Source organism: Tamandua tetradactyla, chromosome 6, assembly GCF_023851605.1.
Source record: "Tamandua tetradactyla isolate mTamTet1 chromosome 6, mTamTet1.pri, whole genome shotgun sequence".
In the NCBI taxonomy this organism is placed as follows: domain Eukaryota; kingdom Metazoa; phylum Chordata; class Mammalia; order Pilosa; family Myrmecophagidae; genus Tamandua; species Tamandua tetradactyla.
Window position 1 is genome coordinate 118,825,195 of NC_135332.1, and position 18,298 is coordinate 118,843,492.

Below are 18,298 nucleotides of genomic sequence, written 5' to 3' on the forward strand. Positions count from 1 at the left end.
TTAGAGGGGTTGGGAATAATACTTAAAACTGTACTAAATAAGAAGGATATATGCAAATTTTGAATCAGAGAAAGGAAACAGTAGAGAAAAAATACTGAAAATGATTTAACAGGAAGGGATAATTATGGAAATGAGTTGCCTCACTTTCATAATTAATCCCATCCAGAAAGACAAGAAATCTCAGGCTTGATGTTTTAACTTTTTAAGAGAAGAGAGAGTTCAACTTCCAAGAATGGGGGAGAGAGGGATACTAAATTAGAGGAAGGCATGAAAAAACCCATTTTTTTGAGATAGAAATAAAGAAATAAATATATCCATTGCTTCATTCATTGGCTAATTTTTATTATTATATGAAGTAGTGTGTCGGCTCAGTGGGAGTTGAGATGAACAAAACACTGTTTGTTGCCTTAGAGTAATACCTAGTGAAGGAGATAAGCATGAAATTAACTAGCAATTATAGTTACACAAATAACTGCAATCTTCCTCCAAGTCAGTGGTTCTTAAAGTATAGCCCTACATCACAGCGTTGAGAGCACCTGAGAATCAGTTAGAAAAAAATTCTTGAGCTCAACTCAAGTCCACCTTGGATGGGTGGAGTCACGTCTCCACTGATTTGAAACTCTGGACCAGCAGCAGTCTGTAGTTTAATAAGCCCTCCAAATGATTCTGATGAAAAGTTTGAGAACCTTTACTCTAAGAGGAATTGTAAAGATAAGGTCAATTATGAGTTTGAGGGCTAAGTTTGGAAGGTCCTTGGGGCAAATCGTCCACAAGGAGTTTGTAGGAAAAATCAACTCATGACATCAGCATGCTGATGGGTCAAGGTAAACAGCTGTTTTTAGCTATTATAAATGCATTTTATCACTGATGTTTTCGAAACATTTACCTTCCACTTGTTGCCTATTCCATTAGAAACTCATAAATTTGAGCATTCTTATCAGATAAAGAGAAAAAAGTTAAACCACATTAGATAATAAGGGAAATAAGCTGCAAGTAAAGTCTTGAAAGTTCTTCAAAATTTAATGATAATCAGTCATTGTCTACCACTGGAACACCAGTCCTACACAAAGACAATCTTCAAAATACAGACCTGGAAAAATAGCCAAGGCCTTTAGATTCTGGTATATTAAATTGCATAGCTTATTATATTGCATTTACTAATTTAAGTCTTTAAAGGTAGATAACTAGGATGAAACAGAAAGTATATAAGCACGGTTATAAAAATATCAGTATAGTTCCTTCTCCTCCTCCTTCTTTTGATCATTCCTTTACCTCCTTTCCTTAATTTTCTTTCTTCCAATCTCCTCTCATTTTCCAAAGAATGTTCCCTGACCTATATATTTCATTCTCTACCTTCTCTTCCTTAAATGTCTAGTACCTTTTTTAGGATTTTACTAGGATCTCTGTTTTGAAGATTTTACCAGGATCTCTGTTTTGAAGTTTATCTGTATTTATTTCTAGTATTCTAAGAATCTTTTTGAAGGTCTTTCTTGTAATCAGAGCCTATTAAAACTCTTGGAAATCCATCTTTGTTTACTTTCAAATGTGTAAATCTATCCACCTATCTATAGCTAAGACCTGAATGAAATATTTTATCCTTTAGTTTTGCTTGCTTTCTTAGATTTATTTCCATTGCTTTCTCTTTACGGTATTGACTTTCACATTTTATACCTGCTTCATTGCCTGGATTAGAGAGGCATGCTAACTTATTCATATATTAACTAATTCTCTGGTGTTGAATGGTTACTGGACCTGGCATGCAGTATATTCTGTGTTCTGCTCTCATCTGACCCAGTCTAATAAATCCTGACCAACCCAATTCTCAGTGCTGAGTCTCTAATTCTACAACACAGTATTTCCATTTAGATATAAATTTAAACACTACACATGCAGATTATACCTCTCCTTTTACTCTTCAAATGGCATTGTGTTTCAAGTTCTTGGACAAAGCTATTTTTCACAAACTCTAGGTTCAAAACTTTTCAGGCATTTTAAACTTGCTACCGATCTTATTAAATTCTATTCTTTGACAACACCTAGTCACTCTGTCCCACAATAGTGCCACCTTTTACTTTTACTTTCTGCCTAATTTCTAGTTATTTCCTTTATGTGGAAGGCTCTTTCTTGACCTCCACCAATTTTGTTCCTAGTTGTCCTTTACGACTCAGCTTAATTTTCACTTCATAATGAGAAATCCCCTAGTTACCTTCATATCTGGAGATTTATATTCACTTCAAATTTCCCAGATGACTTTCTTGCACTATTTAATGTATGTGCATATTTAGTTATAAATGTTCTTCTATACTTTTTAATATTTTACTGTATGTCTTATTTGCCGACTGGTTTATAAGACCATTAAGAGCATAGGCTGATTTATGTTTCTTTTTACTGTTGTTTTTGTTATCTTTAGTGCTCAATAGAGGATTAAAAATCTAGTAAAGCATGTAATAATTTTGATAATTGATGATTTATTATACAAACTCACTTTTCTCCAAAATGATGGTATATGATAGTAACTAAGAGATCAGGTTTGAATTCTAACTCAACATTTCTAGCCTTGTGCAAAGTAAATAATCTAATCTCACTAAACCTCAGTTTTCTTAGCAGTAAAATAGGGATGTGTGGAAACTTTCTTATAGGTTATATGTTGTCGTGAAGATTAAACTTTATAGTAGAAGACTGTACATATATATATCATATATAAATCTATTGGCAATTTTTAATTATTATTGCTATCATTAAAGATTATTGAATGACATATCAAAATAAACACAATATTTAAACACATTATGAGATTTGATATAAGAGAAACATATGCCAGTTCTGTATGTTATTATTGGACATAGGCTTTACTTGCTGATACTTCTGGTGGAAACACTGAATGATTTGGTTGACCGTGAAATTACTAAGATAGCACTGTTTCCCTTTCAGTTATCTTTTTTTTTGTAGTTGAGGCATCATACCAAAGCACAAGTCAGTGGAAACAAGTCAGAGTTGCAGACGTAAAACGTGGGAACATAATTTGTCATTTTCAGAATATTAACCTATTATGGATAATTTCTTTCAGCAGATTTTTTTCATAAATGCTGATTACCAGATAGTCTGAAGTTACTCACTAATGTCTATATTGGCCCATATTCAATATATGTTCTTTCCATTACCCTTTACAGGGGCCGCCTTGATTGTGCACCTCTTATCATGGTCTTTGTGAATGACAAACAGTGAATTTTGTGGTATATAATCTACATGGTAGCATGAGGTATCCTAATATCATCATCCCATATGTTCATTTTTAAATTGTCACTGAACAACAAATGGGACTTTCCCACTAGTTTATCCAGGCCTTCTTCACAGGGAAAGGATCAGAGAAAATTGATGATTCTGGCCGGAGTACAGATGACTTTTGGAGAGCCTGAGTTTATTCTGGATGCATGCCCAGATCTTGGATTAGTGAAAGGCCATGCTGATATAGGATTTGTTTATTTATTAAATTTAACAAACATTTTCTGAATGCCTACTACAGGAAAATTCTGAAACGATGCCATGAATACATGCATTCAGATCTCTCAGTTTACTTGACCACTGCATAGATACATATGTCCTTTCTGGCTTTATTTTGATTTATTATTGGTGCATGGAAAATAAGTAGCCTACCTTTGTGTCATTGTGCTGTTCTTCTTTCCTAACATCAATTTTATACAAATATTAGGGAGGATATAATATATATATATTTATATATATATATATATATAAATTTTTTTTCTATCACTATATTAGAACTTTAGGGCTTATTGTCTTTGTGGGTTGAGAGCCTTGAATTTATTACCCAAGCTTTCTGAATAATGTCTGGAGGAGGTATAGAAAACTGCTCATCCAAAACACTGATAGGAAAGCCAAAGGCCATCTTTTATTGACCCTAAATAAACCACGGACTATGGGGTTCACCCCCACTTTGTTTTACACATCACCATCCCTGAGATGACAGTGAAGGCTTCCTCTCTTTACCCAGGGCCATGGAAACATCCACAGTAGCAACTGCTACATACATACTCATTCACAGCCTCATTTTCTCCATGGGCACACAATACATTTAATGATCTTTCCATTATGAAAGAATAGCTGAAGACTTGGTGGTACAAAGAAAATAGGCACCGACCATTTCAAACATAGAAAGTTTATTCTAGTAGTGAGACTACTGAATTATTCAGCTAAATGAACTCCAGTCTATTGGAAGCTCTGGCGGCATAACAAAATCCTGTGAGAGAGAGCCTAGGCAAACTCAAACATGATTTCAGTCTTATCTACCTCTCCGTCTCTGTCATGTATTTATTTGCTCAGTTGACATACTTTAATCTGCACTGTTTACCAAATTATTCTTTTTATTAATTATTTTTCTTTTAATCAGGTTGTAAATGTTCATAATTGTAAAAGTTAAAGTTTTGCAAAGTTAAAACTAAAAAAAAAAAAAGCAGCAATCTAGTGTTCCTCACTCCTACCTACATTTCTGCTCCCAGAAGCAACGACTTTTAGCTGTCATAGTTGTTTTTTTTTTATCTAGCTCCATATTTCTATGTAATATGCACATTTCTTGATATAAAACAAATTAAGCTAATTTGCAAAATTTCCCTGTGGTGGCCAGCCTTTAAGATGAACTTTGATAACTCTCATCTACTGGTTTGTGACCTTGTGTAGCCCCTTCCACATCAAATAGTGTCAAGTGACTTGTTTAACCAACAGGGTTACTGTGAAAATGCTGGTATGTGACTTCTGAGGCTAGGCCATAAAAACACTGTATCTTCTACCTGGCTCTTTCTTGGATCACTCACTCTGGGGGAATCCAGCTTTCATGTTGTGAAGACAGTCAAGCTGTGCTATGGAGAGTTCCACGTGGTGAGGAGCTCAGGTCTCCTGCCCACAGCACCAACTTTCACAGTCCTACTTAAGCACCAGCCAGTATCTGGGTGCAACCTCATTACAGACCCTGAGCCAAGCAGCTCTCAAATACCTGACCTACAGAAAATGGGTGAGATGATAAGTATTTATTATTTTAAATCACTAAGTTTGGGGATAATTTGTTATGCAGCAGTAAATAAGTAATGCAATTCCTATAGTAGAAGGTAAATATTTAGTTATTTTTCAGGCTCCATCTCTTCCACAATTAAACATACAAATTCACACTTCCACTTTCTTCCTCTTTCCAATAGAGTAATTTCATATCTTTGGGTTATAGCACTATTTATTGTTTATATGATTATGTATATATAAATATCCATAGCAGAGCCATATAGTATTCTGTGATTACATTTCCTTTCTCTAGCATGCTTTCTAAATATACTCTCTACATGTTAAAAAATGCATGTAGTCTATCAATTTTCCCCCTCTTGGAGACACTACGTATTAAGCTCTTTCTTCTGCTGCTTGTAAAATAAAATAATTTACTCACTAGGCTACTACAAAGATTTTGTTCTTGAGATTACCATGTTTTTTCCCTCATGTTGACGCCCCTATTTCCTGGATTCCATATTTATAACTTTCTTGTTTTACTCTGTTGTTTTGTGGTAGTAAGTACTTCTATAGCTTTTTAATAAGGCGGTGCATAAATCATAAATCTTTTGGGATCCTTTATAAATGTAAAACATGCTTATTCTTCTTTTACACTGAATATTCCATTGAGCAATTGTTTTTTATTTTTCCTTATTATTGTTTATCTTAGAACTAAGCTGTGTCAGGGACAAATAAAAGCTTCTCTGGAACCAAACTTGTTAGAATTATTTCAATGAGAAAGCTCAAGTTTGGTCACACTTAAAGCTATTATTCTTATGGTTTTCCCATGTTGAAAATCTAAAAGTGTCATTTTACTTAAGGAAAAATAAACACAGAGAAGTTGGAATAATTACACAAACACCATTGCCATCTCTCTTCTATCTTATTTAGTCTCTAATCACCTTTTTAAGAAAGGAAAAAGGAGTGATAATATTGAGTTAAAATTCAGAACACTTGAATCTGGTTTCACAATATTAGGTAACATAATAAATTTATATACATTCCATATTGTAGATTTTGCAAAATTCCTTAAATATTTTGAAAATGGCGTATTATAGTATTGTATAGTTATATATAGTAGTATAAATTATCTATTAATTACACATAAGACCTCAAAATTTGAAGTTTTTTATATGATTATTTTGAAAACTTTCTAAATTCAATAAATTCACCATCCCTTACAATATACAAATTAAAATATCTGATATGTTAGATGTAAAACTCTACTCTTCTTGCAAGCCTGCATTTTATGTAAAATCACCCTCTACATATACTCTTTTTTTTTTTTTGGCATGGGCAGGCACTGGGAAATGAACCCAGGTCTCCAGTACGCAGTATGGCAGGCGAGAACTCTGCCTGTTGAGCCGCCATGGCCTGCCTTACACATACTCTTAGTTGATTTGTGATCATTTGTGGTGAAACTGGTGAAAAAAATTTGAAAAATTCATTTAGACTTCTGTAGATATTGGTGACTCTAGAATTCTGTATGAGAATTGTAATTAAGTTAAGCAAGTAATTTATTAAAAGGAAATTAATATACAATACAATTAATACAGTAAGGCAATGCCATCTTATCATTTATTACACTCTTAATAACATACTTAATTATCCGTAACAATTATATTTTTAAGAGACAAGAAGGCTGCCTCCCCTACTAAATGAACAGACACAAATGGGATTGTTAATCTATTGAAGCAAGCAAGAAAAAGAGAGTGGTTAAGTGTAGTTGGGGTGTAAGGTGTCACATGGGTCAAGAAACAGAAATAGATAGTTATAGCATGTTAGGTTATTTCTTTCAGAAAAGATGGGAAATTTTCAGTGATTATTTCCCCATTAGTCTTTCTCCTCCTCTTCCCTTCTCTTCTCCTTCTGGGACACCCACAACACCTCTATTCATGAACTTCAGGTTGTCATTCAATTCCCTGAGACCCTCCTCATATTTTCCCATTCTTTTCCATGTATTTTCTTTTGCGTGTTGGATTTCAGATGTCCAGTCCTCTAGTTCACTAATCCTTTTTTCTGCCTCTTCAAATCTATTTTCCTTTGTTTTTTCTAATCTCTTCTATTGTGCCTTTCATTCCCATAAATTCTGCAATTTGTTTTTTCAAACTCGAATTATTCTTTATGCTCACCAAATGGCTTCTTTATATCCTCCCTCAACTTATTGATTTGATTTTTTGATTTTTGATGAGATTTTGCATGTCTGTTCAAACATCCTGGAAGAATTGTTTCAACTCCTATATCTCATTTAGAGTGTTGATTTGTTCCTTTGACTGGGCCGCATCTTTGATTTTCCTAGTGTGACTCATTATTTCTTGCTTGTGTCTAGGCATTTGATTTCCTTAATTAGTTTATTCTGGAGGTTGTTTTCACTCTTTTACCTTGGGTAAAATATCCTCAGATATTATAGACTCCAGTTATATTTTCCCAAACCAGACAGGCCCACATCTCAGGAGATGAGAGTAGCCAGCATCAGTTTTCCCTGAGGATGAGACCCAGCAGATTAACCAACTTTCCTATGAAGCCTCTAGACTCTGTGCTTTTCCTTTCCTGCCCAACTTGTGGTGCTTGTCTACCATATCTTCCCACCAGCTAAAAGTGTTGTGGTGCCTTTAATTTCAGCAGACTGTGGGTGATGCAATGGTGGTTAAGTGGCAAGAATTCTTGCCTGCTGAGCCAGAGACCCAGGTTCAACTCCCAGAGCCTTCCCATGCCCCATTGTTATAATTTCCCATATATGTAATTGATATAATATTAATTATAATATAATAATTATATAATCATAATAATAATAATAATAATTATTTTTTTATTTCAGTCTAGAAATAGGCTAGGTCCTCAAAATGATAATGGAGCGAACTTTAAGATGTTATAATAATGATAAAGTAAAAAAGTTTGAGAGACAATCCAGAGATAAAAATTCATGTTTTACAGAGCTAGTGGATATATGAAACAAGCAGAGAAAGAAAGTATGATTTGGGCCCCTGTCCAGGGGATGACAGAGTAAAATAATAGTCTATTCATATGGCATTTCACAGATTTCAAAGCACTTTCACATATACTACATTCCATTATTTCAACAATCTTGCAATTAATTAATTTGTACTCAATAACAAGTAGGGTTTATATAGCAATCTTATAAAGGCTCTGACCACTACTAAGGATTTTCTTTTTGAGATGAGGTATAGAGGTATTTTTCCCTGTCCTCTTTTTCACCTATAAAATAGAGGTTGACTTGTGAATTTTCTCTTCAAAGATATTTGTATATACAAATATTGTCATTGATTTTCCCCCTGTTGCTAGATAAGTAGACTATAATTTGTTCAATGGGAATGTGCAGAGTCTCTGTGTCTCTGCAAACAAAACAATTTTGATCAGTATTTCTCAAACTTTAACAATACATACCAATCATTTGAGGATCCAGATAAAATGCAGATTCTGATTGAATAGATCTGCCCTGTGGCCTGAGATTCTGCATTTCTTACAGGTTCTCTGGCGATGTTAATGATGTTACTCTACAGACCATACTCTGCCTAGAAAGGACTTAGTCAAAAGCCACATGCACCTGTGTTCAAGCACATGTGCACATGTACAAACTTAACTACTTTGTTTAATCAGATGTGCCATTCTAGGTCTCTTGCAATGTGTCTGATTTCAATTTCAAAATGACAACCATTTTCTCAGGGGTTTTAAGGTAGACAATAGTTGCTGACAATTGCATATTTATTTCATTTCAGGAGTATAACTGCATTTCATTCCTGTCTCTACTGGCAAATTCTCTAAAAATTTCAAAATACATGAATAGTCTTTTTCTCTTTTTTTATTGTATAATATACTTATATAAAACAAAGAAAGAAAAAAACAATAGTTTTCAAAGCACTCTTCAACAAATAGTTACAGGACAAATCCCAGAGTTTGTCATGGGCTACCATACCATCCTTTTTCCTTCTACCTGCTGCAGGATATAGAAGGCTAGAAGGAACAAAAAAATTTTTTATCATCACAATCAACTTTTTTCTTTTTGTGAAAAATAACATATATGCAAAAAAGCAATAAATTTCAAGGCATAGTGCAACAATTAGTTATAGAAAAAATTTCAGAGTCTGGTATGGGTTACAATTCCAAAAATTTAGTTTTTTACTTCTAGCTGCTCTAAGACACAGGAGACTAAAAGGGATATCAATTTAATGATTCAGATCATACTCATTTGTTAATGAGTAACCTACCTTCTCTGAATAACCATCATCATTCTTGATATTTCTTCCATTCTTTAAGGGTATTTGGGCTATTGCGATTCTAACTTTTTCCTATTGGAAGGGTCTGTCAGTAACATGAGGTAAGGAGATGAAACTAGCTGATGTTCCAGAGAGGCTGGCCCCTCTAAGTTTCAGGACTTATCTGGTCCAGGGACGCATCTGAAAGTTACAGGTTTCTGGAAAGTTACTCCAGTGCATGGAACCTTTGTGGACTCTTATATATTGACCTACGTGTTCTTTAGGATTGGCTGAAATGGTTTTGGTTGGGGTTTGGCAAGTTAAGATAGGTAGCAATGTCTAACTGTAGCTTGTATAAGAGTGACCTCTGGAGAAGCCTCTTGATTCTATTTGAACTCTCGCAGCCACTGATAACATATTTGTTCTACTTCTTTTCTCCCTTTTGGTCAGGATGGCATTGTTGATCCCACAGTGCCAGGGCCAGACTCATCCCTGGGAGTCATCTCCCATACTGCCAGGGAGACATGTCATGTCCCATGTAGTGGAGAGGGCAATGATTTCACTTGCAGAGTTGGGCTTAGAGAGAATGAGGCCACATCTGTGCAGCAGAAGAGGTCCTCCAGAAGTAACTCTTAGGCATATCTATAGGTAGGCTAAGCTTCTCCACTACATACATAAGCTTCACAAGAGCAAGCCTCAAGATCAAGACCTTGACCTACTGATTTGGATGTCCCTAATGTTTGACACAGGTATCAGGGGTTTCCTGGGTGGTAAAGTTTAATTGTTCCATATTTTTTCTCCCATCCCTCAAGGGACTTTGCCAATATTTTTTGATTATCTGCTCAATATATTCTAGAATGCATTCAGGCATTACATTAAGCTATACAGGATTAAAAACCCTCATTCTTATTCTGAGCTCCTTGTGTTTCAATTGTTTAAATGAACTATTCAAACAGGTTAAGTTAGATTAAGTGACATGGAAAATTTAGGTTTCAGACAAAATAAACCTTTGTTTCTTTGGTCTCAAGGAGTAGGTGAAGCTCTAAAATATAGGCAATATCTTCCTTAACCCTGTGCTCTGAATTACTTTAATCCCAACCTGATGGGCTTCATTTTTATCTCTAACTACCAGGTTATCCATATATAAAATCCAGAAATCCAGCCTCTCAAAATCCAGAAATAATATTTACCACTTCAGACTAAATGTGACTGCTGTAAGAACTTATAATCTAGGCCCCTGTTATCTTATAAGCATTTTCTAAAGGAGACCATACAATAATTGTTCTTTTGTTTCTTATTTATTTAACCTCACCAAATGTCCAACATGTTCATTCACAATGTTGCATGCTTCATAACTTCGTTCCTTTTCATAGCAGCACAATATTCGGTCACATCTACACACCATCGTTCGCCAATCTACTTCTCAGTCAGTGCATCCTTCAGCCACCTGTATTCATTAGGCCTCATGTATAATGCTCAAAGTCCACAGTCCATCAACATCCTCAATTTTAGATAATTTTGTGAATGGCCTTTTTCAATAAGAGATTTCATCAAAACCAACCACATTGTTATTTGTTGTTAATAATTCTCTTACTGACAAATAGGATTTATTCCTCTTAATTTTACAAGTATTTTAAAATTAAAATTACTTCTAAAGCCCTTCAAATACTTCTGGTAACACTGTTTGGCAGCAGAATTCTTAACTCTCATCCTGCAGTTCTATTCATTTATGATTCCATAGCCTTGTGGGTTTTCTTAACAATCTATAGTTCTACAATATAATGCATGTGTTCTGAAAAAATATCTAAAATCATTGATCTGCTTCAAAATTAAACAATATCAGCTTTGCCCTCACACAATTGGACTTGAGGAGGAAATCTCCCATTTAGGTCCATCTCAGAAATTCCTTATTTCTATCTTTCTTCCTCCATCTCTTCACCCTCTCTTAGAGGAAACTCATTTATGGCTTACAGAAGTTTCTCAAGGAACACAGTTTTACCCATGAAAGTACCTCTGAGTCAAATACCAAGACATTGTTTTTATGTACATGACAAAATAGGTAACTTTGAATGCAGCAGTTAATTTTTATTAGGTTCAAAGCAAGAGCTCAGCCATCCTGGAGAAAGAAATGTTCATGTCTGCTGTTCAGTTAAATATCCTTTGGTTCCCTATATACTGGATGGATATTGGAGATATGTAGAAAGTATAGGCTAATCTGTGCTGGCACGAATTTCTCAAAAGGTCCTGGGATCTTAGAGACTAAAGACCCTCAGAGAGTGTGCTGGTTTGAAAGGATGTACGTTCCCTAGAAAAGCCATGTTTTAATCTAAATTCCATTTCGGAAAGGCAGAATAATCCCTATTCAATACTATATGTTTGAAACTGTAATCAGATCATCTCCCTGGATGATGTGATTTAGTCAAGAGTGGTTGTTAAGCTGGATTAGGTGATGACATGTCTCCACCCATTTGGGTGGGTCTTGATAAGTTTCTGGAGTCCTATAAAAGAGAGAACATTTTGGAGAATGAAAGAGATTCAGAGAGAGCAGAGAAGAACCACATAGCCACGAGAAGCAGAATCCACCAGCCAGCACCCTTTGGAGATGAAGGAAAATGCCTCCCGGGGAGCTTCATGAAACAGGAAGCCAGGAGAAGAAGCTAGCAGATGATGCCATGTCGACCATGTACCCTTTCAGATGAGAGAGGAATCCTGACCATGTTCACCATGTGCCTTTCCAGATGAGAGAGAAACTGTGACTGTGTTCACCATGTGCCTTCTCACTTGAGAGAGGAACCCTGAACTTTATCGGCCTTCTTAAGCCAAGGCATCTTTCCCTGGATGCCTTTGATTGGACATTTCTATAGACTTGTTTTAATTGGGACATTTTCTCAGCCTTAGAACTGCAAACTAGCAACTTATTAAATTCCCCTTTTAAAAGCCATTCCATTTCTGGTATATTGCATTCCGGCAGCTACCAAACTAGAACAGATAGTATCTCCTCTAACCTCCTGTTCAATTCATGAATCGCTAAAGCAGCATCCCTGAGATCCATTCAAGGCAGCACCAAAAGTCCTTTCTGAAGGGGTGAGGCCCCAGCTGGACAGCTCCAATGGTTAAAAATTTCTAGCAAGCTCATGTATCCCCTCAAGTTGCTCTGATATTTCATACTACCCCCTCCCTTCCACCTCCTCTACTTATATGCTTTTTCCTTTTCAATTTTATAGGGTTAATACCTTGTCTGAACTTACAGTACAGCAATATGAGCTCTCCTAAAACAATTTCACTTAAATTAGAAGCTTAATACATATCATAATGCAGCAAAACTTGAATTCTGACACATATTATTGATATTGAAGACTGTACTTTGAGCTTCAATGACCTTTCTGATTTCAAACACCTTATTGCCCTCTTATGGAATTTGATCAAGTCTGTCTCAGCACAGAATTTGCGCCTTTTCCCTCCCATTTTGAGATACATAAACGAAGAGTTAAATAATACACGCTAGGCCACACATAGTGCTGGTGACCCAACTGGGAATAAAGCCCAGGAAACTTGGCTCCCACTCCAGTGTGCTTCTAACCACATGACCATCACTTCTGATGCCTGTGAATTCGTGTAGTGCTTCTCCTGCTGAAACATGCAGGAGGCAATCACATTAGCAAACTGGACAAGTCCGTGTTACATTAAGTACATTTCTAAACTGACAAGTGTGTGTTTTCCAGAATCCTGATTGCCAGTAACCGTAAATGATCCACACTGTGTGAATGACATCATGACACATTTCTGCGGCATTTTTCGAGGGTCTTTTCCTTACAAATTGCCCTAACGTTCATATTCTTGGCTCTTGCTTTGTCTGATACTGATTTTGTTCCAATGGCTTCCTCCTAACAAGGCACTTCGGACTGCTGGCAGCTGCTGCTGCTGCTAAATTCTTCATGGCCTCTGTGCTGGGGCCTCCAATGTGCTTCCTGAGAGGCTGAGCCATTCTCTGCTTAAAATTTCAACTGTATGCTGTAAACCTGAAACAGATGTTAATCCGGTGGGTGTGATTTGTCATGAGCTTCATATCATATACAAGGCAGGTAAAAGGCAGCTAATTTGCTGACCCCACTTTGCAGAGAAAGAGAAAAGGGAGGGAGGTGAAACTGGAGATAAAGAGAGGATAAATATATCCATTAGAGGAATAAAGCCACATGGAGACAGAGAGAACCACTACTTGAGCGTCTATTATCCTAGTAGCCTATGCTGTAGTTTGGTTAGCACTGATTTGCCTGGTATCCTTCTGAATCATATTTGTGGCTACCCAGATTAACTATGTGAGCTGATCTCTTGATTTAATATCAGCCTGCTCTTTTCAGCTCTCATGCCACTTATTGTCTTTTAAAAATTTATTGCTTGTTACTCAGCCATCTGTGTTTTCAAGAACTCACAGTCTCTCTTTTTTTTCCTTTTTGCCCCCCTTTTTGTAGCACAACCAGGAACTAGAAAGCATTAAATGAGAAAAAGTAACCAGTCACAGAAAAGGTGAAGCCCAGAGAAAAGGGGGTTTGTCTTTTATGGTTTGTACTTTGTAAGCTGTGGGTGTGACTCAATTTCCTCACCACCCACATAAAAAGGTTGCCATCCAATCACTGTGTTTTCTATCCCAAACCCCTCCCCTTTGATTTTGGCTAAGAGAGACCCTAAGAAAGACTGCCCTTTCTGGATGTTGCAGACTGTGACATATAAAAGCTGTTAGCAGCTCCTGTAGCCAGCAGCATTCAAACCTTGCAGAATTTTGCTTTCAGAGTTTGTAATAAGACACACTCCTCTTACAAGAGTTCATGCTACAACATAGCAAAGAGCTTTAAATTTTTGGAAGAACAGTATATTCATTTTGGCATTGTGCAGAGGTAAGCTATTTAGCTCAACAAGCTTATTTTGCATGCATTACTTTTAAAGTAGCTCACTTTTTTTTTTTTTTAGAAATGAGATTGAAATAGTATAACTTTTTTATATGTGTTCTGTCACTTTGGTGTACCTCTATGCCTGGGAGACACTGTCAGTACATTCTGTGTTGTTACCTGTGGTGCATTTATCATTTTCACTCTCAAGACAAACTTCAATTCCTAAAGATTTCCCACTGAAAATGAAAATGCAGCAATGCATTCTGTATTTCAGGCATTTGGGGCAGTGGTTCACATTCATTTTGGAATTAGCAATAATGCTTTCACTGTTGCCCAGCTATAGGAAGCTCTTCTAGGGGACTGCCTCATGACATAAAGCAAAATTGATAGTGATTCTACTATAAGTGGTCTCCTATGCTTGGCTTCAAAAGTTGTTTGGTTTTTTTTGAGTGTCAATTCAAGCAATGCTCCCAACTGATTGATGACTTTGTAAAGTCACACCTCTGGCCTTTTTTTTTTCCCCTTTTCCCAAACCCTAACTCTACTTTTCTGCTTTAAAGTGAAGTGAACTCGGTGGCCTCTCCTTCTCTGCTTCTCAAAATGATAGCAATCTCTGCTGTCGGTGGCGTGCTCCTGTTCTCCCTTCTCTGTGAAGCAAGTGCTCTCGTCTTACTCAATTCCACTGACTCATCCCCGCCAACCAATAATTTCACTGATATTGAAGCAGCTCTAAGAGCACAACTAGAGTCTGCGGATATCCCTAAAACCAGGCGGAAGCGCTACATTTCACAGAATGACATGATCGCCATTCTTGATTATCATAATCAAGTTCGGGGCAAAGTGTTTCCACCTGCAGCAAACATGGAATATATGGTAAGAGGACTTCTTTTTCTTTGAACTGTGAGTGAGAAAGCTTCATTCAAGTTGTATGTTAGAAGAACCTACAGCAACTATGTTATTTTTCTATATCAAGGAATATGGGGCTTTTATACATTTTAACTTAGGGAAAGATTTTGTGTGCCTAATAATCTTAAATACTCTTCCATTTAAAATTAAAGAGGAGGGGGTATTCCAAACAGATTTTTATTCTGTGATTTTCATAACCACTGATGAGTCATGTCTTATATAAGAAACATAGATAAAGAGTGGGGTATGTTAATGGATAACATTTAGATGGTCCATTTTTATTTTTATTTCACGTGAAACTTTTTCTGTGCTTTGTTTGCTTAATAGTTATATTTATCAGTTAGAACATTTCTCAAAAATATCTCTTAAAATTTTAGGTTTCATGTGCATGATTTATTCCCTGGGTAGATATTGTTTTCCTTTCTTGGACAAAGCTCGTTCTGATACTAATCTATTTGTATTCTAAGAGAACATGCTGACTTTTTTCCCTCATTATGATTTAATGATTTGTTGTTCAGAAAACAGTGAATCCGGTGCACTCGCACACTCTTCCAAATTCTTACTCTCTCTTTCTTAAAAAATAGACTGTGATTAAATCATTTTACTTAGAATGTAAAAAATTTAAGTTGCAATTGAATGAAGAGATGTCTTTTTAAACTTTATAGTTTCGAATTTGTGCTACTTCATGGTTTAAAGTCCAGCATCTTACAAGAAGACATCTTGGAAACTATTTAAGGGAATGAAGACCACCAACATAGTATTTCTAAATTAGGATGGAGGGAAATGGTGCCCTGGCATTTGGGGCATTTAGGTTAGTTCTAACCTAAAATGTGGGATGTCTAGGAGATCTTAAATTCATGTTCTATTCAAATAGGCTGCTTAAGTTTGACTAATTGCAAATGTCAATACCATAGGAATAAAAGACTTATTAAATATAAGAGCTATATATAATAGAATTAGAGTTCAGACTCTGTGACAAAGAAGAAAAGAAGATATAAACAGCTCTGCTGTGTGGGGGGCAATGTAGTTTCATGATTAAAGGACTCCGGAATGTAACTGCATGGGTTCAAATCTGAGACTATAAACTGTGTGCATTCAAAAACTCACTTTTAATTTCTTCATCTTTAATATGAGGATAAAATTATAGCTGGTAGCTGCCTCATAGGGTTGTTGTGAGAATATAGAGTTGAGAAGTAGAGCAATAAAACCAGAGCCTACAATAAAATAGATGCTCAATAAACGTTAGCTTTTATTGCTTTCTTTGGGTTTCTTATGAAAGGTGCCCTGTGAAAACCAATTTAAGATCTATAAAAAGGAAGAGTTGCCCACACGGAAGAGGTGTTTCTAGAAGGAAAAGTACAGATTTGGAAAGAAGAGTAATAAGTTAAAACATTTCCTGTAAATTAGGAGAGAAATGTGCATGAGATTCTATCCAAGCACGGAAGGGAATGACTCTCAGATGATAGGTTTGGGGAATACTGCCTGGTGGTCATAACATGGCTCTCTGAACTAAGAAGATAAGGACAAAGATAACTGAGCTGGCTTTGGAGATGAGCTCTTCTAGGTTCATTTCCTAACTCTGCTCTTTAATTTGTGGCTTTGTATAAGTTACTTAATATATCTAAGACCCAATTCCTTTATCTGTAAAATGGGAATAATAATACACATAGTACACAATAACCAAGCAATATGTCGTGAGATTCACTATTTTAATGGTATTGCAGGCAGAAGGATCATCATGAGTGAAGGCATAGGTAGGGTCCAAGAGGTTAAAAAAGGAAGAAATACCTAATTAACTCTGTAACTGGTCACATGATCATAGCTTGTTTTTATAACTACCTTCTTCCACTACCCATTCCATAGTTCCTTTACCCTCAGCAAACAGCTCAGCTGGCCATGATTCTTTGCCTGATGGGGTGTCCTTCATTCCTGAAAGTTTCTGGGCTATTGGTAGTCATGCCTGGATTGAGTTGTTGCAGGTGTCTCTTAATTATAATCACAGGGACTAGTACTAATAAGAGAAGCCCTAGAAAGTCTCCTGTATTTCAGACAAACTCTTCTTTACTTCCACTGTGTGGTTAAAACCCTATTTCCCCTTGATCGTCAAGATCAATCACTCCAGCCAGTACAGTAATTCCTGTCATTGCCTATTGATTCAGAGGCATGAGGAGCCCAAAGGCCTCAAGTGGCAGTTTTAACTTTCACTTCAGTGGACTGTCTTAATTTCTAATTCAGTGGAATCATTGTTGTGTCTCCTTTTGGAACTAAGACTTGTAAACCAGCAGAGTTTAAGATTTCAGGGACAGGAAGAAAAAAATTTCCTAGTGGATTATTAGAGGTAATAGTGAATGGTGCTGTTCCCTTTTCCACCCCTTGATTCCTGGATCTGTGAATTCTGGCTATAGGAGAGACAAGACCATAGGATGGATGCTCATTTATAGCCTATATAGTGTCCTGGAGAACACTGCTCCAGCCCTGCAAAATATTGTGCCTAGTTGGTGCCATAGTTAAGTCTTCAAAACTATTCCACCACATTATCAATCCAGCTGCTTCAGGATGATGGGTAACATGGTAAGACCAGTGAATTCCATGATGATGTATCCATTCTGATGCTTCATTTGCATGAAGTGCCTTTCTTGACTAGAAACAATTTTGTGTGGAATAACATGACAGTGGATAAGGCATTTTGTAAGCCCATAGATGGTAGTTTTGGCAGAAGCATTGCGTGAAGGGAAGGCAAACTCATATCTGGAGTATGTGTCTATTCCAATTAGAACAAAATGCTACTCTTTCCGTGTTGGAAGTAGTCTAGTTCAACCTGCCACTAGGTAGCAGATTGATCACCTTGGGAATGGTGCTATATCAGGGACTGAGGGTTGGTTTCTGTTTCTAGCAGATTGAGTATTCATCAGTGGGTATAGCCTGGTCAGACTTGGTGAGTGGAGGTCCTTATTGCTGCCCCATGCATGATCTCCATCCTTACCACCATGATCAATTTGTTCATGAGCCCTATTGAGCAATGACAGGAGTGGCTCAGGAAATAGGCCTACTGGAATCCACAGAACAGATCCTCCTAGCCACTTGATTATTAAGCCCTTCCTCTGCTAAAGTCACCCTCTGGTAAGTATTCCGATAGGACACAAATAACCCCATGTTTTTCGCCTACTCAGAAAAGTCTATCCATGTAACTTTCCCCCAAACCCCTTTGTCACCAATTTTCCAATCATGTTGCTTCTAAGTCCCTGGGCT

At 36.5% G+C, this 18,298-nt stretch overlaps 1 protein-coding gene across 1 annotated transcript in view; it reads left to right on the top strand.

Annotated features, from left to right (window-relative positions):
* Positions 1-13,973: 13,973 nt before the first annotated feature.
* PI15 (peptidase inhibitor 15) overlaps positions 13,974-18,298 on the top strand; it is a 38,803-nt gene continuing 34,478 nt past the window's right edge. The window contains exons 1-2 of the mRNA XM_077167029.1: positions 13,974-14,149; positions 14,704-15,016. Coding sequence (XP_077023144.1) covers positions 14,744-15,016 — 273 coding nt within the window. The 5' untranslated portion in view covers positions 13,974-14,149; positions 14,704-14,743. The remainder of the gene's footprint in view (positions 14,150-14,703; positions 15,017-18,298) is intronic.